The sequence below is a fragment of the Copadichromis virginalis genome, linkage group LG8 (assembly GCF_057382275.1).
Source record: "Copadichromis virginalis isolate Kocher_CV1m ecotype Utaka linkage group LG8, C_Virginalis_male_GT1.1, whole genome shotgun sequence".
NCBI classification, from domain to species: Eukaryota; Metazoa; Chordata; class Actinopteri; order Cichliformes; family Cichlidae; genus Copadichromis; species Copadichromis virginalis.
Window position 1 is genome coordinate 10,090,230 of NC_140625.1, and position 24,508 is coordinate 10,114,737.

Consider the following 24,508-nt stretch of genomic DNA (forward strand, 5'->3'; position numbering starts at 1 on the left):
TTCTTCTTCTTCTCAATTATTCAGTCTCTTATTACTTGGTTCACACTGGGTTTCATAAAATGGTTTCGCTGTGGCCCTTTCATGGTCTAAAGAGGTCTGCTCTATGGAGTCCATCAGTGATGAAAGACGAGGAGCAAATGTACTGGCATGGGTACAGCAAACAGTGTAGGCATGCAGAAGGAAAACAAACACGATGAGAAAACTTTAATATGATCTAAACCTGATCAGTTGGATGAACTTGTGAAAAGAAAAGAGAAATAATAAAAATGTTTTAGGGTAGTGAGGACTTGATCATGTGTCATACCAGCAATATGTTTTGGCCCAAGCTTTGTTTTCAAGGCATTTGTCAGTATGCTGCATGTTTGTTCCAGATTCTTTTCTCATCAGGTAGCAAATCAGTCTCCAACCTGAATAAAAACATTTTTAGGCAATAAAAACAGTTAGATTAAAGACCTTAATAGTCTCCATGAGGTCTACGTTTGTTTCTGTTATGTGGTGATATTCTCTGTAGCTTCATACAAGCGACTCCTGCCCTGTGACAGCTACTCTGAATCTTCAAAACATACATTACATTAACAATTTGAAGTTTAAGTCGTCACTGGTGATGAGCCTAATCGTAACACTATGCTATCAAAAAGTGCTTTTTAAAAAAAAAATTATTCTCCCAATTATTGGCAATTAGGGGATAAAATAAAATAAAATGTATTTTTAAATACTTTTTTCTTGTCTCCAGACAGCAGGGTTGGGATTTGGAGCTGGGATTGTGGTTATCATCAATAGTGACTCACATATCACATCGATTTATATAAAGTACCAAACAAAAACAAAACTTTTTTTAATCAAATGTATTTACAGGTCATGTAGACTAGCATTCATAACTAAAAAGCACTAACCTGCCACTATTTAAAAAAACGCAAAAACCTGTAACCTGCCAGAGGGTCTGCAGATGGACATTAGCCAAGGCTATAATCTGGCATATTTACATTTGTTAAAATGTTCATTAATATGTATTGTCCCTCTTTCTAAATAAATTAAATAAAATCAGTAAACCTACAGATCAGACCTAATGTCCCAATTTGCTGAATAAAACATCAGCAAAGTTGGAAATTAAAGGAAAAGTTCACAAAAGTGTCTGAGGTCAGCACAAATACCCTTTGGCACTGGTTCTTTAAGTGTCTGGAAATCTACTGGAGACATGGAAACCATTACCTCAAAATATATTTCCTCATTTGATGATGTTAGTAGTGTTGAGAGCATATTCATCCAAAGTCTGTAGTAGGTTTTAAACTGGACTGACATCTGCTGATTATTAAGGTATATGATTCAAGCATTATCATCCTCAGGAAATAAGTATTTATAAAATGAAGGTGAACAATTTTGCACTTCCTCTAAAGTGGAATTTAAATGTTTTCCCTCCATCTTTATATATGAAATTTAATGTTACATGACAAGAGGTACAGTGTGTATAAAGTACTGCATGTTATGGTTAGGTATACATACTTTAATACATAAAAACCTACGTTAACAAGTGTTTTTGACAGTATGTACAATTCAGTTTATTTTTACACCAAGCATACACCAAGTCTGTGGTCTATTAAAGCACACATCAGCACATCCCATTAATATTTGATTACAGTTTAGCAATATCTCCTTTAGTTACTGTGGAAATCTACTTTCATTACTGTACACATTAAAAACTGTACATGTCTTTATGGATAAATAATGTTTTAGTGTTTAAAGGAAGTGGTGAATAAACACAGGAAGTACAGAAAGTCATCCAAGTTTGACATCCTTTCAACTGAACAAAATGCACAGCAGGTGGCAGCAGTGCATTGGTTATGTGTGATTGGTGAACGGGCTTAACCCTGCTTTCAATGCATTAACAGTCACCATATGGCAAAATACACTCATTATATACAAGATATAAACAAATAGTTGCTGAGATATAGTTTGAAGAAGATATGACCTCTCATGCATGATAAAGGGCTAAACTCACTAAGTACCACTTAATGTTCGTGTGTAATGATTTCCATGACAAATGCTGAGTAACAGAGAATATGAATATGCTGCCATGTAGCATCTGTGTCCAAAGTTCTTCTTATCAGTTTGACCACAGTTCAGAACATTTGATTAGCCTTTTTTGAGCTCTTTTGAGGAGTCTGAGCAGATTCCCAAACCAAGTCCAGTTAAGTCTGAGTCCAAGGTGATGGTAAAACAACATCCTTCTAAAAACTGAAACAGAGAAAAAACTTGATAAACTGCTCCAAATAAATAAATAAAAAAGCTTTTTAAGGATCAGTGGGAACTTGATCTACTTGCAGGAACTTGTAGATTAAAAGTAATACAAACACGTGTTTCTTTAAGGGCACCCAAGCATTTTCAGAAAATAAACTTGGATGAAAGGCATCTATGAACACTGTTAGACAAGCAGAAAAATACTTAAGGCAATGTCCAATCCTGGCAGACACGAAACAAGGCCAAGATCTCGGAAGAAAATTCTGTATGTATCAGTTATTCTCACTGTTTCTCTCTACAACTGTTCTTCCATCTGACACGAGCTTCCTGTTAGGCGCTGAAGCTACACTTTCTTTGTATTCATTGTCTCCTATCTTCATTGATCACAGTTTCCAGCGACTCATGCAGTGGCCCTACCGGCAGGCGCATGTATCCACAGACATGTTTGGGTAAACCTTTAGCACCATGTTCCTGCTTGGATCCAGGTAAAGGACGCTGAGGGGGCTCATTTTGTCTGGAACACAACATGGCTCAGGCACACCAGGGACAATTCCCACAGCTCTGACAATGCTCTGGATAGTGGCGTGATTGGAAGGACGTGCCACCTGAGGAAGTAAGGAGTTGTAAAGGACTGATTATTAGTAAAATAACAAGAGAACTTTCCTAACCCTTAAAATAAAGTCATGTTTTTATAATAGTTTTAATAGTTTTTCTACTTGTGGATTTGGTAAAATAATGAAGTATTCTACTGACTGAATTAAAAAAAATCAGCTAATGGTTGGAGTGACAATAAGAAGGTTTTCATGTCTTACTTTAGGTATGGGGAATCCACAGGTCCCGGCGCAGTAGTAGGCATCAAAAGCCTTTGGTGCCAACACCCACTCGCTCCAGCCGATGTCTGCAAAGTCTACCCTGAGGTAGCGCCTGGAGCAAACCCTGGGCTCACTCCACTGTCTCCTCCTGGCCTTCTTCATCGTCCTCTCATCAAAGCTCAGCACTTGTGGCTTGCTCAGGCCCTCGCTGCTTACCAGGCCATGCTTTCTTCCCGTTTTGACCACAGTTTTTGCTTTTGCTGGGAAATATGTGCTCTGCCACAGTTCGTGGTTCTTCAGGTTATTGAAGTGCGCCTCCGGTATGTCGTTGGTTTGGATCTGTAGATGAAGCTCCCTCCGAATCCTCGAGGCTGACGTTGAGGCGGATGAGTCATCCCCTGCTGGAAAAGGCCCATACCTCTGTAGTGACATGGCCACGCTGTTTGGTTCATCTATAGCTCGATCGTCGGCATACACCAAGATATACGGCAGGTTGGCTGGTGAGAGGCGTTCTTGGCCATGAGGGCTCCTCTGCTGTACCCGAGCCCCCCCAAATCCCATATCAAACTCCACCATGACCACAAGCTCTTTGACATCTCTGGCATGTTTCAGCACTGCAGTTACGTCCTGCGTTTGCCAAGAGCTTTTCTTGAAAGGAGACAGAGTTACGTTTCCCAGAGGCGTCAGAAAAGCCGAGTTTAGGGACGACCCATAGAAGAGGAGCCGCGAATGAGCAGGATCGGGATGCTGGATGCCTCCAGACGGGTGGCGAGGCGTTCGGAAACGCCACGCCGGTCTCTGGTGGTGGCGGGGCCTCTTGTAGAGGAAGTGAAAAGAGGCGGAGAGGATGAGCTCGGCGTTTTGGATTGAGGACAGGTTGAACTGGAACATGTCTCTGCCCTGTGAGACTCCTGGGGAATATGAAAAGGAATCAGGAGACAAATGAAAAGCTTGGCAAGAAAAAGTTCTTCAGGTTACAAAATGTCTGAGAGAAAAACATTTTCATCCCGCGCACAGTGCTTTTTATGATCCGAATACAGGAAATACACACATAAACAGTGATGTGATGAGCTCAGCTATACAGATCTTTTGCTGAACAGATGCTACAGCCCTGAGGGAGCACCTCTCTCTGAAATGAACAATAAAGACGAGTGAAGTGATCGCACTGCTGCCTTGACCCTTTCCCCTTCTCTTCTTTGCAACTCCTTTATCATGTCACGCTGGCACGTTTGATTCAACTCAGTAACAATGTCAATATATCACTCGCAAAATGTTGCTCAACACATCTGATGGACATAAGCAGCAGCACCAGCAGCATGGAAAACATTAAGCACGGCACGGTTAAATGCCTGCCTCGTGCATGACCAAAAAACCTCACCCTCGAAAGCTACACTATTGAAGTTCAAATCTTGTCTCCTGCACTTCCACCGCAGCCTGAAAGACAAACATTGGGTCGGACCAGCAGGTCTATCATTGACATATGGAAATGCTTATAGCAGAAAGAGCTCCTCTGAGGCTTTATGCGGTGTGTGAGTGTGATAATGGGCTCTTGTCTGACACCTAGGCTGTTACAGCTACTGGGGAAACAACAGTGTTTGAGACATAAAGTTTTCTCAGTTCAGTAAATCACAGCATAGACAGAGGTGAAGACGTTTGGCACAAAGGGAATCGAGGTCTGCTGGGCGATTGACAAAACACCTGTGCTGAGGATGCTAAGGATAAAGAAATGAAAAGTTAAAATTTGAAAGATTAAAAGTAATTCAGATCTTTTAGTCTCTTATCTTATCTACTAAAGTTTAATTTGGACATTTTTTTCCTCCTGTATTTTTTTTAAGTTAATATTTGGTGAAACAAAAATGAAATTAACCGTACAGTGAGAGAACTGCACTTTTATAAAGATAAATACATACATGTTGGTATCCAGATCCACACATTATTAGTTTTGTTGCTTCTGTAATTTCCCCCCTTTTTTGCAAATCGACCAATTGCATTAATACGCTGACTTAGTGTTCGACTACAGTAATTATGATATCAGCAACAACAAACCTGCTTCAATTTGTGCTAAAACATTTTAACATGTTTACCAAATAATTAACGTCATCCAATAAAAATGTATAACTGAATATTTACTTTGTAGTTTTACACATGAAAATCTTGTTAAACAAAACCACGCGCGGCTCTGCTCTGACATATTTATCGGTGAATTTAAACAAATATAGGTGTTGTCACTCACTCGGAAGAGCTTTAAAACTTCTCACGGTGTTTCCTTCCTTCTGGCTCTGCGGCTCTTTACTGTATTTCTCGTACACTTTGAACATGTTGATGGTGACCATGTCCCGGTTCGCGCTTTCTTGCGCAAAGACGCGCTGCTCTGCAGAGACTTCGGCACCTTGACGCACGGCTCTTTCCAGACCTTCAGATTGAAAGTAACTCCAGCTGGACTCCAGGACCGCCAGTAAACACAGGGTGTAAAAAATCCGGTTCTCCATCGTAGCTGATGTGGAAGCAGATTCTATTAAAATTATCTTCAATCAATAAAAATTTTTATTTGTCTATTTTTAATAATTAATTAATTTTTAGTTGTTTTTTTTTTTTTTTGTAAAAATCTCTTTCTGGTCCTGCCAGTTTGCTGCCCACCCAGACTTCAAATCAATGCCCAGGTTATCCGTGTCAGATCCGAACTCCACGGTTCATGGTCTACAGCTGTTTCTACAATGGGAGGAAATCCGCGCAGACGCTGCTGCTGCAGGATGACAGATGGTGACGCCTCAGAGCGCGCAGCCAACGAGAGCCATGCAGCCCATTATGTGAAGTGCTCATGAGCACTGACAGGCTTCACAATCCAAAACTTCTTAAGACAGTGACCTCTGACAGAAAATGCATCAACACTAAGGACTACATGCTGAACACCATTCTGCGCTATCACTGAGAGTTTTATGAGGGCGTTTAAAAAAATAATTATGATGGAGTATAATAATAATTTTGTTTTATCATGCTGCACTGGAAGACTACTTTGAAAATCCAACTAAAACTCATCCATCCATCAATTTTCTTTACCACTTAACCAAATCAGGAACCTATCCCACCTGTGACAGGGCAAAAGGTGATGCACACCCTGGACGAATTACCAGTATACTGCAGGTCTACACCTTTTGTGGTGTCACCATTAGGACTGGTTAAGCCTTTAAAATGTAAATAAAACATATACATGTTGTTACTGTGACATCAGACAGATTTCTCAAGTTCTGATGCTTTAACTTGAAAAAAACAACTGACATCATCAGCCTCAATCTGACTGACAAACCGAAGAAAGCAAAATACCCCCATCAAACAATAGTTTACAAAAATGATCATCATGCTGTATTAAGTGGGACTTAGAACTAGTGATCAAAACTATAAACTCATCAGGAAAATGTTTACTGTGGTCATAAATAAACCGAGAAGCAGGGATGTTTTGTCAGAGATTTAAATAAACCTGGACTTTTTCTGCAATTAGAGGTCTGGTGGTCATTAGCGAGAATGCAGCTTTAAGGCACTTCCTTCAGCTGTATTGCGCAGACCGTGAATACATGTCCATGTTTTCATCTGCACTCTACAGTCAAGCCAAACGCACACTGATCCTGGCTTACAAGTCATCCCAACATATTCATATATCGTCCATGTCACTCTTTAAACATTGCCCATTATTACAATTCAATAATGACCATGTAATTAACTTCTGTACGCTAACTATCTGCAAGCCATCACCCATTTTGCAAGCAGTTTATACTCAAACAAAGGAGAGGCAATAAAAGATGCTGCAACAACACCTTCTTCATTTCTCCTTCCCTTTGAAGTTTGCCTGAAGGAATTTCTTGGATGACTCCACCATTACAGCACAGAAAAGGTAAAAAGTCTTGAAAAGGGTCAAAACCCCAAGAGCTCTTGGGATTTTTGCTTGCTTCAAACAACAACTGCTTGAGGCAGATGATCACCCCTCAAGACTGTGGATCTGCTGCAGATTTCTATCTGTCGAAAGGGAGAAGGTGCCAAGTGCTTTCACAAAGAGAGGTATTGGAGTTTTCCTGTTTAATACTGTAGGGACTCGACCTTACTATATAAAGTGCCCTAGAAGACTTGTGTTGGAGCTATCCTAGCAAAACTGCATTTTAAAACAACACTTGCACTGTTGCTAATATACTGCAGGTTGCTTGTTCAACCATGAAAAACACATATTTGAAACAACAATCTTGTAACACAGAATTAGATATTACTACTGTCTTAGTGTTTACCCACATAGCAAACAGGTCTGGCCCAGATCTGGTTTCAAGCCGGATCTGCTGGCTGACTTCTGGCATGATAAGACGTATGTCATCCAGATATGGGTCAGGCCTGGCATAAATGGCACTGTCTATGCAATGGCATGCCATATCTGGCCCGATTGTGGTTTGGTGTATGTGGCCCAGGCCCATAGAAAACAGGTCTTCCCTGTGAGTGTGAGTGTACACTTCCAAAACCTAGTAACGGTTTGCTCATCTTTGCCAGTGGGTGGCTGTAGCTCAGGAGGTAGAGCAGGTCACCTATTGATCAGAAGGTTAGTGGTTCGATCCCTGGATCCTCCAGTCACATTTGTCAAGAGTGTGTATGTAGTTAGGAAGCACTCAGTTGGGAGAATGTGGCATGTTGTATAGAGCACTTTGAGTAATCCGGGAGAGTAGAAAAGTGCTATATAAGAATTAGTCCATTCACTGTCTGAACAGAGTTTTGTCATGTAACTTTTGCACTGTTTTGCATGTTTTGGCACATGTTGTTATTGCATGGCTTGATTAAGGTACACATTAGGCTGACATCTGGGGCCAGCACAGGGCCAGCAGTGTGTCTACAACTGGGCCGTGGCTGCACACCACTTACACATGGCCCACATACTGCAAAGAATGACGGCCCTTCTGTGGCCCAGATCAGGTTTGCCAGAGGTAATCCACACATGGGCCAGCACAGGACCACTAGCGTGTCTGCAACTGGCCTTGTGTCTGGCCCATGTGTGGGCCACCTCTGGCAAACCAGGTCTGGGCCACCAAAGGGCCTTCATTCTTTGCGGTATGTGGCCATGTGTAAGCACATTGTGTGGGCCAGATCCAGGCCATACCAATTTTGCTATGTGGGTATATGTTCGCTTCAGCTGCAGTCAGTTAGCCCTGGGTGATCAGAAAAATGTTATTTTTATACCTCTGGAAGCTTTATTACTAAAGCTAGATCTTCCAAGCTTAGAAAAGCTGAACCATGATGAGTGTTCAGACAGGAGCTTCACTGACTGATGGCCGAGTCTCAAGGTGAAACACGTGTCATTTTGTTGCCTGACAGTTTCTTTTAGGCAGCGAGTAGCAGAAAAAAAGGAGAGCTGCTTTGTGTGTTTCTGCTGTAGCACAATGGTTTCCCTGTAAGAGACGTGCTCTCACCACCACGGGTCAGACATCCATTAAAATACCTCCTGCTGGTCCTTGAGAGGGATCACAAGGCACTCTTTGACACCACTGTGTCCTACATCAGAGATAAAGGACTCTGCTGGGACTGGGATCCCCTTCAGTAAAACAGTGGCGTGTTAAAAGGTCGTGCTGCTTCAAGGAAAGAGCCAGATAGTATCAGCCTCCTCCCAGAGAGTAATCAAAAGATGTTATCACTCAGCGTGGGGCAGTCTAATTGGTTATAATAGGGTTTGGAAAAGTAACATTGCTCTTGTGAGTCTTCTTTTTGTGGTGTTGTGGTTTTTGTGCCCCATTTCAAAGTAGGCATATGTGACTGTGAAAACGATCAGCACAGTTGTGTTTGTCCTCATCAGAAAAAAAAGGTAAAAACATTAATAATTTGACCAAACACTTATCAAAACCCTTAAGGTGAAATTTTTTTTTTTTGCCTTGGCTGGATTACTATCTGCCCCCTCTGGGATTTGTAGCCCTGGTATTATCTGGAAGTTGTTACAGTGCCACAAAACTGATGAAGAAGCAGATCAGTTAAGATGAATGGGGGCACAAAGTGCATGCTGCTGATATTCGAGACCACCATTCACATTTAATCTGTTAGAAAGAAACAGCGGACCTGTGGTTTCTTTGAAAAATGACTACAGTCGTTTCCGACTTTTGGCCTCATAGTCTTGGTCGTTCAAGGGCTGTTTTCCATCAGGTGGTTTTTGGGTGGCCCCAACCTTTACGTGTTTTCTCACCGTGAGGTTGCCTGTTGAACTTCTTACAAGGCCATCTAAAGGTTTGCCTGAGGTTTGCTTTTTGGGGGATGTGATTGGTGGGAATAAATCCCTTTTTGCTAAAACTTGTCAGATGCTCCTGGCTGCTGCTTTTAACTTAGATTAATGAATAATATAAAATATAACCCATTTCCAAAAATGGAAAAGAGTTGGTTGGTTTTTGTTTTTTTAAGTTAATGGAACTTCATAATAACACTTTATTCTACAGCGGAAACTTTCCCTATTCTGATAACAATATATCTAGAAAATTCTTGCTTTAGGATAATGGTGTTTATTTATTTCATGCGTCATGATCATTGGCTCAGGGATCTGGTCGATAGTCATTTATCGTCCAATATTTTTTCACAAACTCCAGCAGTGTCATCAGTTTTCTTTCACCTGGCCAAAGAACCGACGAGTTTGCACCATGGACAGGCACCATCATTCACCTGCCCAAAATTCACTACTCCAGTCACTTGTCACTACCCCTCCTTCAGTGCTGATCAGATTTCAGTGAAACTTGCACACAATGATAACCTAATAATGGGTTTTCATATAAACCCTGCTCAGGGTCAGTGTCAGATGATTTCTTTTTGGTATAAATAATGTCTTAAACTCGGTTAAGGCTGCCCAAAAACAGGGCTGTGATATGATTTACATAAGATTGTCAATGTTGATACATTTTTCCTACACAAATGATAAAGAAAAAACTTCATAAAATACAAAATCATATAATACTTGAAATATCAATTGCCACATACTACAGAACATGCCTACAGCCTACAGAACAATTGATGACTATACACTAGAGAAGCACTAGGGGAAAAGTCTACAACCAGATGCAAGTGGTTTCTCGGGGTTTCTAGCAATTGCTGTAAAATTGATCGATAAAGCCCTGATCCCAGGCCAAGAGATCAGCAATTGACACTTTGATAACCGGTTGCTTGGGAAAAGTGTTCTGCATCTGCCAGGTTGTAAAGAGGTGTACAATGCTGCACCAGTAAACCTCCTTCCAATAGAGCAGATTTTATACAAGCACCAGTCCTTTTAGTTTATATGTGGAAACTCTTGTTTACCTTCAAAGTAAAAATTGTGCCTCACTGCTGGAACCAACACTTTTTAAAAGGCATAACTTTTACTTTGACGCAAATGTTCTCTGTTTCCTGTTTGCGTTGCACTTTTATCAAGTTTTACTACAGCTTGGAGATTAAAAGGCAACTGTTTGCAGAGTAGTTTGCATCTTCCATGCAAAATACGTGACTCTGGCAATTTAGTAGTGACCACATCAATCACTAGAAGCATTATCTTTGTGACCAATAGTGACAGCCATATGACATATTTTCCTTCCTTTCCTTTTATGGCCATGGTTTCTACGGGCGATGTACCCTGTGCATGACAAAAAAGCCTTCTTTCTTTCTGTACTACACATTTTATGTATTGTGAGCTGGATGAGCTACTACATAACTGATATTCTATTTAACTTTATGCTTTTGTCAACTCATGGTCCTTTCAGGTACAATAATACAAAGAGAGAAAACTCCACACTGTCATAGAAGCTCAGTAAATTGTGTTTAATACTCACCTGTGTTATTACAGAATCTTTCTCTATCTGCTGTCTTTCACGTCATGATTTGTGCCTTCTTACACTGAATACAAGGTGCTCATTGTGCTCCTCTTTTTATTTCTGGTGAACGCTGAACACAGAAAGTGAGTCATTTCTTCTGAGGAGAATTTACAGTTGATGTTTTGACAGTTTTTGACTATGAAACTTTAAGCTCTATATTGATGCCTGTGCACTGAGCCAGGACTGCTTCAGCACAGTCATTAGCCACATGTTTAAAGGTAATTTAAACCCCCGCCAGTATTTGAGACACCTCCAGCAAAGTCTGTAAGAACCCTCATTCAACACTTTACTGCCATAGGAGAATTAAGAAAATCTTAGAGAAGACATACCTCGTCATTTTCTGTATTTCAAACTGTTCTATCCAATGAGCATAAATTCTCAGTGATTATAAAGTCGCCTCGTTATTGTGGATTTGCTGCCAGACGTCAAAGGCCCAGTGTCCCACACACGCCATCCATATTAGCAGTAAGGCCGCTAATAATTAGGTGTTGAAGCAGAAATATTAAATGGGTTGACACTCTATATTCCACAAGGACTTATTTGTACTTGATATATGAATAAAGCAGTGGAATAAATGTCCAAAATGTAATTTCCATTCTTTGTAGTTGTGGTTTTGGCTAAACAGAGGAATAGCTTGAGTTTTTTAGGAAAAAGGCTAATTGGCTTTCTCACTAACAGTTATTTTAGAACACAGATCCTAGTTTAACATCGATAGAGTGGTTCCTTGAACATGCTTGTGTTTTTCAGGAACATGAATGAAAACCTTTTTGCAACAAAAGTGCGTGAAAGGGAACTAACATGCATGGTGAAGGTAGCTAGTTCAGAGTCATAGGGGCTAAAGCCTATCACAGGGTGAGCAGTAGGGTTCACTCTGGAGAGTTCTTCAGTCTGTAAGGATAGCTTCCGTTTAAATAAAAAAATCATGTTGTGCTAAACTGAAACATGTTGAACATCTATGCACTCAATATGAAGCCTAAAGCCTAGATTAGCCTAAAGCCTAGACTGGCCTAGCTAAGCATAAAGGTTATGTGTGAGGTAACAGCTCATCTTGTCAAACCTGACAAACTGTGCCTGTCAGCCTATATGAAGTCCAATAAGTATGAATTTATATGTCTTTTAATTTATTTGTGTAAAAACAGAGATGCAGAAATGTCCAACTTCATTTGTTAAGGGTACCCAAGACATGTCACTCAACATGTCTGACAAAAATCCAGTTCTACATGTGCAGGTGGTTCAGCTAAACTTTTATACACTATAGTATAGCATATTCTGTTTCTTTTTTACAAGCATGTGGGTTATTTTTCTTTCTGTCCTGACCATTTACCTTCTTAATCCATAAATGTGGATTGCACTAACTTAGTATACCCTTCTACATATACCCTGTAGTATAAATGTAATCATGTTCAAAGTCTGCATTTTATCCATGCGTTAAATAGCCTTAGAATAGTGCTAGGCTAGCTTGTCCTCTTTTCAATCTTCTTGCTAAATTATGCTAACAGCTTTAGCTTGCAGACAGAGAGCAGTATCAGTCCTTTTATCTAGCACTCTGAAAGACCTCGAATAATCGCCACCTTAATGTTTTGCATGTACCTGTGCATTGTAAGGGCCTTTGGAGGTTTTTCAGCAATATTGTAAGTAATAATTGTACAGCAATATAACTACCAGATGAATAAGCAAGCCAAAATTCACATCCTCTATTGCACACCGAGACTCATTTAACATTTTTCATTTGTATGACATCATCGATGAATCACCTCTCCGCCACCTCCTCCTCTTTCTTCTGTGCAGGGTGAAATTGAAGTGTAGCTCGCACAAATATGCTCTCATTCACAGAATATTTGCCTGGGGTGCTCATCAGGACACGGGGAGGAGGACAGACGAGCCCACCATGTTTTTTTTGGCGTGAGACCCCATCCTTCATCCTCCCCCTTTTCCTCCCCTTGACTTGTTTTCATACTGCTGGCTGGTGCTGAATGACCATTCATGCTCACCGATGCTGGATGTGGCTGTTTGTGTTCGAGTGTGTGAGCATCCCTTCATCTCATGTCTGCCAAGCCACACACAAACACACGCATTCACACACACAAACAGCATAACCCAATCCAGTCTGGGCTCTGTGTCATACCTCCCTCATAGCCAGCCAGAGTCATGCCACTTCAGCTCACATCAGCATCACTCAGACAAGAATGACAGGTCCACACACACACACACACACACACACACACACACACACACACACACACACACACACACACACACACACACACAGAAACCTCTTGCTCTCTGGGAGATATCCGGTTGTCTCATGCACAGTGGTGCAAGTAGGTGCAGCAGTGCCAGCTGGAGTCAGAGGGGAAATTTGACCATGACAAATTTACGACTGCAGATCGTGGTACTTTGCCAAACTTTATGGTAAAAAAATAAAATAACTGCGGACATGTGAAGAGGTTTAAATGTCATTTGCGCATTCCTGCACCACCTTGTATCTTGACAGAAAACCAAATCCACAAAACCTGCGTGCGAGTCTAATGTTCACTGTGCATCCACAACATTCAGTTTAACTGTGTTTCTTTGACTGCTGTATTTTACAGTGTAGTCAGAGAGAACATAAAGGAAATCTTAGAGTAGGCGCAGTTGGAGGGGAAACAAATGGGATGGGGCAAAGTTACATGATCTTCACAAGTTCAAAGGCTTTCAGTTTAACCAAAAGATCTCCCTTTTGAATGTCAAGAGAAAACAGAAAACATCAAGCGACGGTGTTTATGCCATGTTCTCTACTCAGGGATAAACTATAAGCTGAATAAAACCCAGAAGAACAGGGCACTGTTTTCCAGTTTAAGGTCTAATAATCAAAAGGCGATACGGTGAAAAATTTAATTATATTCAGTTTTATTTATATAGCACCAAATCACAGCAGCACTTACCTAAAGGCACTTTATATGGTAATGTAAGGACCCTGAAATAATAGAGAAAAAACCCCAATGATCAGACAACCCCCCTGTGAGCAAGCACTTGGCAACATTAGGAAAGAAAAACTCCCTTTTAACAGGAAAAAACCTTCAGCAGAACCAGGCTCGAGGAGGGGCGGCCATCTGCAGTGAGAGTGAGGGGAGGAAGCCAGGACAAAAGCCACACTGTGGAAGAGAACAAAGAGTTATGTATAGCTCCAAACCGATCGATCGATCGATCGATCGATCGATCGATCGATCGATCTATCTATCTATCTATCTATCTATCTATCTATCTATCTATCTATCTATCTATCTATCTATCTATCTATCTATCTATCTATCTATCTATCTATCTATCTATCTATCTGAAATTGAGTTATGCTGAATTAGTGATGCGGGTGCTATGCATAACAAATGTGTGTCATTACATATTTTCTTTTTTAGCTCAGCTGTATTAAAAATACTATAAGACGTCACTAGTGAACCAAAATTGCCATCCAGTTTAATTTGAGTTGCTAAACCAAAATAGCTACCTAGTGCAAGTGGCCTAGTTTTGCCAGTTTAAACCACTTCTGCTGGTATATATTTACAAAACAGCTGTATTTAGCTTACCAGGTTTATTAGATAAGCTAGCAAATAGTTCTTACCACTAATTTAGGCCATTTTTCATTCAAACTTCGCCTACCTTAAAGGAAAATGATGGCTTTGTACAATGTGGACTGTGATTATACAAGTAATCTGGCAATTTTGCCAGATGAGCTAACACTTACAGAATATTACACAAATCATATTACATAATCTAGACCTGTTTTGGCAGTTTTTTTAGTAGTAATGTGATAAAGTAAATATAAAGTAAAGGGTAATGGGTTTTTTCAACATTTATCAAAATACCAAACTGCTCATTCACAGATAACCAATGAGCAGTTCGATGTTAAGCAGTCAAACAACCTCTGCTGCCAGAAAAGAGTCCATTATACTGACTAAAAGTTATGCTTGAATTCCCAGAAAGTCCTCCCATCACAGGTTCTCTGAACTGTGGTAGCTTCTTGTTCAACCTGCGCCCCACGATCAGTGTCAGCTTAACCCTGTGCCACGGGTCTGTCAGAACTACACATGCAGACAGGCTCATTCATCATCCCACTGGAGACAATGGGCCTGATGACTAACCAAAGTAATGAGCAGCTCTCGGCTGCGCAAGGGCTTCCCTCCTGAGATCCAACTAGCATGTGCAGAATCCAAAACCACAAGAACCCCAACACACCCCATGCAGCACCACCGCCATGTGGCTCCACGCAGACAAGGCCAGCAATCAGCGTGATGGATTTAAGCTCTGACACGCTTTCCCTCAAGCGATCCAATTAGAAAAAAAAATACTTTTGCGGGTTGTTTTTCTCTTTTTTAACAAAGCTCAAAGTTCTCATTGTGTCTTCCTGTTTGATCCGGTGATAAATGTCCTGTGCTGGAGGAAGATGGATTGATTTTAAAGAGGAAATTAAGTTTCATTATGGTTCAGAATAAGGAGTTGGGGAAATCCCTTTGCACAAAAGGAAAGTGAGAAAGCAGATCTTAAGCTAGGTGCTGAGCTCCAAACCAAAGAAAGACAGGCACAAAAAGGCTTGAAAACTCGCAGACAGACCAACATGCAGTTTTGAAAAATGAGTCCAATGTGCCGTCCAACAGCAGATTCCCAGTGAGGAGTCTCTGGGATTCACTCGCTCTCACTAAGAAGACATGTCATAAGGAGTCCCAGACCTTACAAACTTTATCTAAATCTAATCTCAGTCTGTGACTGCGTGACAGACGAAACTCAATGTCTCCCCTGAGAAGACCGCTCATTAGAAAATGATGTTCACTCTTCTTGAGTGTTGTCAGGACTGCAATTTTCTAGAAGGGAGTTGTTTTGGCAATTCCTCCTCAGAGGCCCCTGTCTGAGAACAATCATCCAAGATGTGTTTGTCAGTTATTTGAAAAATTCACAACAATCTCAAATTGGACCTATTATTCACATCTTAGACTTCTGCACCAGCTGTATAAAAAAACAAAACAAAACAGCCATGATTGCATCTCTCTCTGTGTCAGTAGGGATGTTTGGTACCATCAAGCTGATCTCAATCTGGCTCCACCTTCATATTAAACTGTTCTTTTGTCAGTAACAAAGATAGGGATGGTTAATCCTGATGGAGCTTACACACTGTGAAAGCCAGTAATGCCTTATCACAAAATTTGGTTTGTGATATATATTTTTTTACATCCTTTGCATAGACAGAGAGGAAAAAAATAAATAAAGATGCATAATCATTGAAGTAAAAGTGGAAATAAAATATACACACAGGTGAATAAAGCATGCTTTTTGAGTATTTTAAATTTTGTTTAATTAATAATTAGTCCAAAAACGCTTTAAGTTAAATTTAGATTATTTAGTGTTTCCCAAATGGTGGTACAATCAACCATAAGCATACTTATTTAGTGAATGGGGTATGTACAATTTGTAATGTTAAGTTAAAATCTGAAAAACACCTATAACGAGTTCAATAATAAAAGTGTAAGTCAGATAAAGTTTACTTTCTATCAAATATTCCTGTTTTCAGTTTAGTAATTAAGTGATGCAAATGATTTGTGGTTGAAACGTAAAACATGAAACAAGTGAAAATCTGAACAAAGAAGTTAAAAAGCAAAAATATAGAACAAAATATAGTTTTTTTGCATTCATGTGATCATGTTGATTCAATGGATTTTAAAGACAACCCAAAATTGTTTGACATGCAAAATCCAAACTACATATATATCAATTTCCTGTTAAAACAATTACATTAAATCAAGTCCACGCAGCTCTAGCTGTTTATTTGACATCACATTAATGGTAAGACTCAATCTCAAGTTACTGTGGCAGTAGAAACTCAAGTTGCAGGTTGTTTTGTCTACCCTAGTTAGGCACCAGTTTTCATTTGAGATATTTGGCTGTACTTTATATGTTTCCCCTCTGAATGCACTGGAAGTGAGGACAACCACATACATTTCCTTTGTGATGCACTGTGATTATTTTGGATTCACCCCGTGCTGTTTAACTTCTAAACTGGCTCTGGATGTTAAATAAGTGTTCGTTTAGAGGCAGTGTGCTCTTTCTTTGCAGTAAGATGATGAACAACCCAGGATATTGGAAGTGTGCTACTGCTTGTTCAGCAATCATCAGTTAAGAGGTCTTTACACAGCATCCCAGAGGAAGAAAATATAGGAATTAGTTAATGGCTGAAATTTATCTTTGGAGACACTGGTGTCCAGTGCTTAAGGCCACAGTAGATAAAAACCCTTTTACTTTTTTCACATACTTAGACATAATCATACCATGATGAAACATTCTACTCAGGTCTTAAATGTGTAACACCATACTCAAGTTTAGAGACTATGGTGGAGGACAAAATGGCAAGCACCTGGCAACCACTGGTTGCTAGGGGAAAATGAGTATTCCCTCACAGATCACGAGCAGCTGCTGTGCAATTGATTGCTAAGCCCCAATTGAGACCAGCCTGTGACCTCCTTGTAAGCACCAGTTGTTAAGGAAAAATGTGCACCCCCGACTGGTTGTTGAGTAGTTGCTGAAGGTTGCTGTAAGAGAGTCGGGAGAGTTGCAAAGAGATATATAGTCCTAAACCAAAAAACAAACAAACAAAAACCCATGCAATTGCCCTGGTTGCTAGCCGATTGCTGTTCAAATTTTGCATGGAAGATAGCAACTACTCACTAAGCGACAGTGAAACAGTAAAGAGTGCAATGAAGATTGGGCAATTGGCCTTTTGAGTATAAATTCCACCTTTTGAAATATGTTAGTCTTTTACTTTAAAGGTGAATGTTTTCAGTTTCCGGTTTGTGCCACACCTTTCCAAGTTTTTTCTAGTCTCATTTCACTAGCAAGTTTATGAAAAGCAGTTCAGAAAAGCAGAAAAGCAGAAAACCTCCTCAACTGGCTTCTTGTAGAGAACCAGTGGCTCTAGAGTGAGTCCTGAACAGCCACGCTCCTTGCCCTATCACAAAAGCTGAGCCCAGACAACATTTGGTGGAAGCCAGTTTCCACCACTTGTCTCCATGATGTCACGACCCACAGGTTGTGACCACAAATGACGGATGCTAGCTCTATATTATTTAGTTCTACTACTTTCTTATTTTGGAGACAGCAAGTCATGCATGTACACACGTACTGTGTTCAGCCACTTAAGAAGTAAATGGAGGTTTTGTTTAGTTTTTCCTGTTTGATCAATAGCTAGGGTAAGGCTGCTGTTTAGTATAGCTTTTTCACTCATATGGTGCAGCGGTTAGAGAGCTGACTAACATGTTTGAGGTCACTTGTCATGTTCTAACAAAAGTGTGCATTAGTTTTATCCACAAGGGCAGAAACAACAGCCTATATTAACTTTACATTGGTGCAGTGACATTTTCATCCTGGGCAAACGGACTGAAGCAGCAGCAGTTTTAACAGACAAATGTAAAGTTATCGGGCTAAAACAGTTCATCCACTTTGTTGTGTTTGCTTTGGCTCGGTATTGCGAAATTGTGCTGTCTTTACCCAAAGACCCCGCGATGTTTATGCAACTGATGAGCTGAGAAAGAGGGAATGCTGCACTCTATCCACGCTTCTATACATCACTTCGAGGGCTACCCTACCGAAAGGGGCCATTTTCCCATCATCTCTCAGTCAGTGAGGCAGTTACTCTCCACATTAATGGACCAAACGGACCTGACGACTGGCACCAAGAGCTCTCAATCTTCCTCTCTCCCCCACTCACTGTAATACTCTATCTTTGTATACTTTTTCTTTCTTTCCCAGTCTGCTTATGGCTCTCTGCCCCCCCCCCTCTCGCATTTTCTCTTTGTCCTGTTTTCAGCATTTTGGGCCTGCTGTCCATAAATCACTTGTCATATCACTGTGACATACTCTGGCCCCACTGAGGCAGCCTGTGGTGTGATTTAGCCTCAAGTTGATTTTCGTGCCGAGTGATACTTTGTATGTCAGTGCCTCTGTCAGTCGCACACAATTCGGACGCAGCGAGTTTTCCAGCCAGCGCTCAACTTTTTATTCTCTTTTCATGGGAGAGAATGGAATTAAGTCGGTGCATTACAGACTTCAGTTTTTCTGGCCAGGCATATTGTTTTCCTTGGCCGCTGCACTTAAAGTCTGTTGAAACAGGCCTTTTTTTCATGTCTATAAATGGGCTCCTTTCATGAATCCATGAGGGAATGCTTGCTTTTTGAAGCAGTTTAAGAGGATACTGCACCGTACTCAGTCAGGGGGCTTAGATTTGCGCTCGGTATTCACACACTCCATCATATTGAGGTTAATATAGTATGGCAGGCCCACTGTATATGAATTGTCATGGTATTTATCAAAATGGCTTGCCAAAGTGCTGGAGACAGGAACAACTGGAGTGGTGATGAGAGGAGTTAGTGAATTGCTTCCTGTCTTAGAGAGCTAATGAGTGAAAGATAGGAGGAGGCACAGAACACAGATAGCAGGGACACAATAGCTTTACATGTCCTATCGTTAAAACAAATACCTCGGCTTGAAACAATATGAGCCACAGTCTATTGTTTCTCCGACTACAACTGTATTCATTGTTGAGGCGTTTACACCAAAAAAGAGCTGTGGTGCATTACTTACTCTGAAGAAAGTAACTTGTTACACTACTAGTTAAAATATTTTGGTAATGCTGTGTTGTGTTGGTCACCCTCTAGTGGACCCGTAGACCCATGGACCCCAGAAGGTGTGCTGTGGTATCTGGTACTAAGATTTTTCCAATAGATCCTTCGAATCCTGTAAGTTACGAGGGGTGGCTTCCATGGATCGGGCTTGTTTGCTCGATTAGATTGCGATATGGAGACGTTGGAGGCCATGTCAACACCTCAAACTTGTTGCTGTGCTCCTCAAAGCGTTCCTGAACACTTTCTGCTGAAGGAGGATACAGCCATCAGGGCATACTAGTTCGAAGATAGAGTGCACACAATCTGCAACAATGCTTGGGTAGGCAATACATGTCAAAGTAACATCCACTGAGTGATCTGTGGCTATGCAGCCCTGTACTCAAAAACTGCATTTTGACAACTTTCTATCAGAACCAGCGTTGGTCAGACTCACTAAAATCCTTACATTTGTCCATTTTTCTGCTTCTATCAAATCAACTTTGAGGACGAAATGTTCACTTGCCCTCTAACACAGCGGTCCCCAACCTTTTTTGCGCCACAGACCGGTTTATGCCCAACAATATTTTCACGGACCGGCCTTTAAGGTGTCGCGGATAAATACAACAAAATAAAACTAGACATTTTTGATACTTGTTTCCAAACAGGAATAGCAACACACCTTAGGAGGAAATCAATATATAAAACACCGTAGCTGCTTACAATAGTTACTGATTGTTTCATGCTAAATTAAAATGGCCATAAAATGGCTTTTAGTGCTGCAAATACCGTACAGAAAGAATCCCCTGTCCAGGCCTGCATCAAAGCTGAGAATTTGAAAGAATAAGTAAAAACGATGCAATAACAAGACATCTTTTAAAGAAAAGACAGAACAGCAATGACCCAATCCTGTATGGGGGACTTCTCATATCATTGGCAGCTATTGTTGTTGATTTTTACATATCATTGATCTACCTGTAGATTAATTGACACATTAGTATCAATTATAGGGGCTTTTAATTCTAAACATGGAAATAAAGAGGGAATTGAATGAAAAGGTAAGGAAATACTTTACCTCACAGGAATAAACGGCCACGGTTCTTTGGGTGTAGCATACAAATGTCTCTCTGGTATCTTCTGTGACTTTCACCCTTAGCTAATTGTGTAGAATAGTATAGGTTTACCAGACAGGAAATAAAAACTTAGCTACTTGCTTAAAACTTAAACCCTCTAGTCACTGTTAAGATGTGCTCGTCAAGTCCATGCAACGTCCACGTTCACGTGGGTAAAAACTGTGTAGCTTCACGACCTGCCTTGATCTTTTTATCTTAAGTAAATATTTTAATCAATTATCACATACATGTTTCGAGTTTCATTTAGCACATTGTCTAAGGCAGGGGTGGGGAACTCCAGTCCTCAAGAGCTGTAGTCCTGCAGGTTTTAGATATTACCCTGGGTCAACACACCTGAATCAAATGATTAGTTCATTCCCAGGCCTCTGGAGAACTTCAAGACATGTTGAGGAGGTAATTTAGCCATTTAAATCAGCTGTGTTGGATCAAGGACACATCTAAAACCTGCAGGACACCGGCCCAAAGGGGAGTTTGGGAATGAACATAGAGCCATGCATGGCATTATAGTATGACGATTGAAGCACTATAAATAAATCGAAACTGGAATCTATTCTCATGACCCTTTCCATTGAAAACATACTCAAATATATACAGTACATATTGCTGGATTTACTCTTTAACACTTACATCACCACGGACTGCCATTTGGCTTTTTCTACCTTTAAAACCCGGAGAGCAGCCAAATGGGTTTTAGCTAAGCTTTAGCTTCAGCCAAGTGGAAGCTAAATTGGCTAGTCATTCATATGTATATTAAGTTGTTAGCTGGGAATTCTGGAGGGAGGGGAGTGGGGGTGTGTGGATGAGGGGGTGGGGGAGCTGCTAAAAGCTGTGAACTTCCTTTTGTGTTTCATCTTGATGCATTCTCAATCATCCAGGGAAATAAATCTCCAAAAGTCACCAACTTGGAGTGTTTCAGTTTGCCGTCTTAGGGAGAAATCAACACACATGGGTGTAGGTCCTTTGTTGCTGAGATTTATTGATAAAAACAGTACAAAAAACCAACCATTTGTACACATATTTACAAATAATAATAAAAAGTGAGTGAGTACATTTAAACATTATACCAGTGGTCTGATTGATGCCACAATGGAGCAAATCGAGCAAAGACTGATAAGTTCGCTGCAATTTCCAGTGTGTGAGGATCATTGGTCACCAACTGCATCACGTGCTACAACCCTGGTCTACATATCACCGTTGATGAACAGCTTTTCCCATCAAAGACTCTGTGCTGTTTCCTGCAGTATATTGCAAGTAAACCTGACAAGTTTGGGATCAAGTTTTGGGTGGCTTGCGACCTAAAATCCAAGTACATTTGCAATGTCTTCCCATATCTTGGCAAGGACCCCAATCGTCCCACTGGGGAGAGACTTTCTGAAAATGTAGTAATGAGGCTGATGGAACCATTCCTAGTCATTCATATGTAAATGTGGTGGAGCTTGCAAGAGAGTTGGCTCACTCTCATGTAGCTGAGAAGAAGGCAAGAAAAGAACAGTTGCTTCGGACACAACCCTCCACACCTAGTCCTGGAAAAAGAGCCATGTGTCAGGTCAAACACAAATGCAAGAACAATCATGCCACTGTGCGATGTGTTCACTGTGCCAGGATTGTGAGTGATTGCTGAAAATGTTGAAATGTACTGTACCGGTCCGTTGCCATGGGTTACCTGACCGTTGCCATGGGTTAACTGTCCGTTGCCATGGGTTAACTGTCCGTTGCCATGCGTTTACATGTGTTGTTATGGGTTAACTGTCCGTTGCCATGCGTTTACATGCGTTGTTATGGGTTAACTGTCCGTTGCCATGCGTTAACTGTCCGTTGCCATGCGTTTACATGCGTTGTTATGTTTTAACTGTCCGTTGCCATGGGTTACCGGTCCGTTGCCATGGTAACCGGTCCGTTGCCATGGTAACCGGTCCGTTGCCATGGCAACGGACAGTTAAAACATAACAACGCATGTAAACGCATGGCAACGGACAGTTAACCCATAACAACACATGTAAACGCATGGCAACGGACAGTTAACCCATGGCAACGGACAGTTAACGCATGGCAACGGACAGTTAACCCATAACAACGCATGTAAACGCATGGCAACGGACAGTTAACGCATGGCAACGGACAGTTAACCCATGGCAACGGACAGTTAACCCATAACAACGCATGTAAACGCATGGCAACGGACAGTTAACCCATAACAACACATGTAAACGCATGGCAACGGACAGTTAACCCATGGCAACGGACAGTTAACCCATGGCAACGGTCAGGTAACCCATGGCAACGGACCGGTTACCATGGCAACGGACCGGTTACCATGGCAACGGACCGGTAACCCATGGCAACGGACAGTTAAAACATAACAACGCATGTAAACGCATGGCAACGGACAGTTAACCCATGGCAACGGACAGTTAACCCATAACAACGCATGTAAACGCATGGCAACGGACAGTTAACGCATGGCAACGGACAGTTAACCCATGGCAACGGACAGTTAACCCATAACAACGCATGTAAACGCATGGCAACGGACAGTTAACCCATGGCAACGGACAGTTAACCCATGACAACGGTCAGGTAACCCATGGCAACGGACCGGTTACCATGGCAACGGACCGGTTACCATGGCAACGGACCGGTAACCCATGGCAACGGACAGTTAAAACATAACAACGCATGTAAACGCGTGGCAACGGACAGTTAACCCATGGCAACGGACAGTTAACCCATGGCAACGGTCAGGTAACCCATGGCAACGGACCGGTTACCATGGCAATGGACCGGTTACCATGGCAACGGACCGGTAACCCATGGCAACGGACAGTAAAAACATAACAACGCATGTAAACGCATGGCAACGGACAGTTAACCCATGGCAACGGACAGTTAACCCGTAACAACGCATGTAAACGCATGGCAACGGACAGTTAACCCATGGCAACGGACAGTTAACCCATAACAACGCATGTAAACGCATGGCAACGGACAGTTAACACATAACAACACATGTAAACGCATGGCAACGGACAGTTAACCCATGGCAACGGACAGTTAACCCATGGCAACGGTCAGGTAACCCATGGCAACGGACCGGTTACCATGGCAACGGACCGGTTACCATGGCAACGGACCGGTAACCCATGGCAACGGACAGTTAAAACATAACAACGCATGTAAACGCATGGCAACGGACAGTTAACGCATGGCAGCGGACAGTTAACCCATAACAACGCATGTAAACGCATGGCAACGGACAGTTAACCCATAACAACACATGTAAACGCATGGCAACGGACAGTTAACGCATGGCAACGGACAGTTAACCCATGGCAACGGACAGTTAACCCATAACAACGCATGTAAACGCATGGCAACGGACAGTTAACCCATAACAACACATGTAAACGCATGGCAACGGACAGTTAACCCATGGCAACGGACAGTTAACCCATGGCAACGGTCAGGTAACCCATGGCAACGGACCGGTTACCATGGCAACGGACCGGTTACCATGGCAACGGACCGGTAACCCATGGCAACGGACAGTTAAAACATAACAACGCATGTAAACGCGTGGCAACGGACAGTTAACCCATGGCAACGGACAGTTAACCCATGGCAACGGTCAGGTAACCCATGGCAACGGACCGGTTACCATGGCAACGGACCGGTTACCATGGCAACGGACCGGTAACCCATGGCAACGGACAGTTAAAACATAACAACGCATGTAAACGCATGGCAACGGACAGTTAACCCATGGCAACGGACAGTTAACCCATAACAACGCATGTAAACGCATGGCAACGGACAGTTAACGCATGGCAACGGACAGTTAACCCATGGCAACGGACAGTTAACCCATAACAACG

At 41.6% G+C, this 24,508-nt stretch overlaps 1 protein-coding gene across 1 annotated transcript; it reads right to left on the bottom strand.

The window, feature by feature from the left end:
- Positions 1 to 1,486: 1,486 nt before the first annotated feature.
- Positions 1,487 to 5,747, bottom strand: gdf10b (growth differentiation factor 10b). The gene is made up of 3 exons (XM_085465689.1): positions 5,281 to 5,747; positions 3,048 to 3,958; positions 1,487 to 2,840 (listed from the first exon to the last, which is right to left on the bottom strand). The coding sequence occupies exons 1-3, from the start codon at positions 5,534 to 5,536 to the stop codon at positions 2,649 to 2,651; spliced, it is 1,359 nt and encodes a 452-aa protein (XP_085321815.1). The 5' UTR covers positions 5,537 to 5,747; the 3' UTR covers positions 1,487 to 2,648.
- Between the last annotated feature and the right edge of the window lie 18,761 nt (positions 5,748 to 24,508).

What these genes read in the sequence shown, in the direction of transcription:
- gdf10b (XM_085465689.1), bottom strand. Translation starts at nt 5,536, where the DNA reads ATGGAGAACCGGATTTTTTACACCCTGTGTTTACTGGCGGTCCTGGAG. An exon ending in AAGTTTTAAAGCTCTTCCGA is followed by an intron (nt 3,959 to 5,280) that starts GTGAGTGACAAC and finishes CATATTCCCCAG; the next exon opens with GAGTCTCACAGGGCAGAGAC. An exon ending in GTGGATTCCCCATACCTAAA is followed by an intron (nt 2,841 to 3,047) that starts GTAAGACATGAA and finishes TTACTTCCTCAG; the next exon opens with GTGGCACGTCCTTCCAATCA.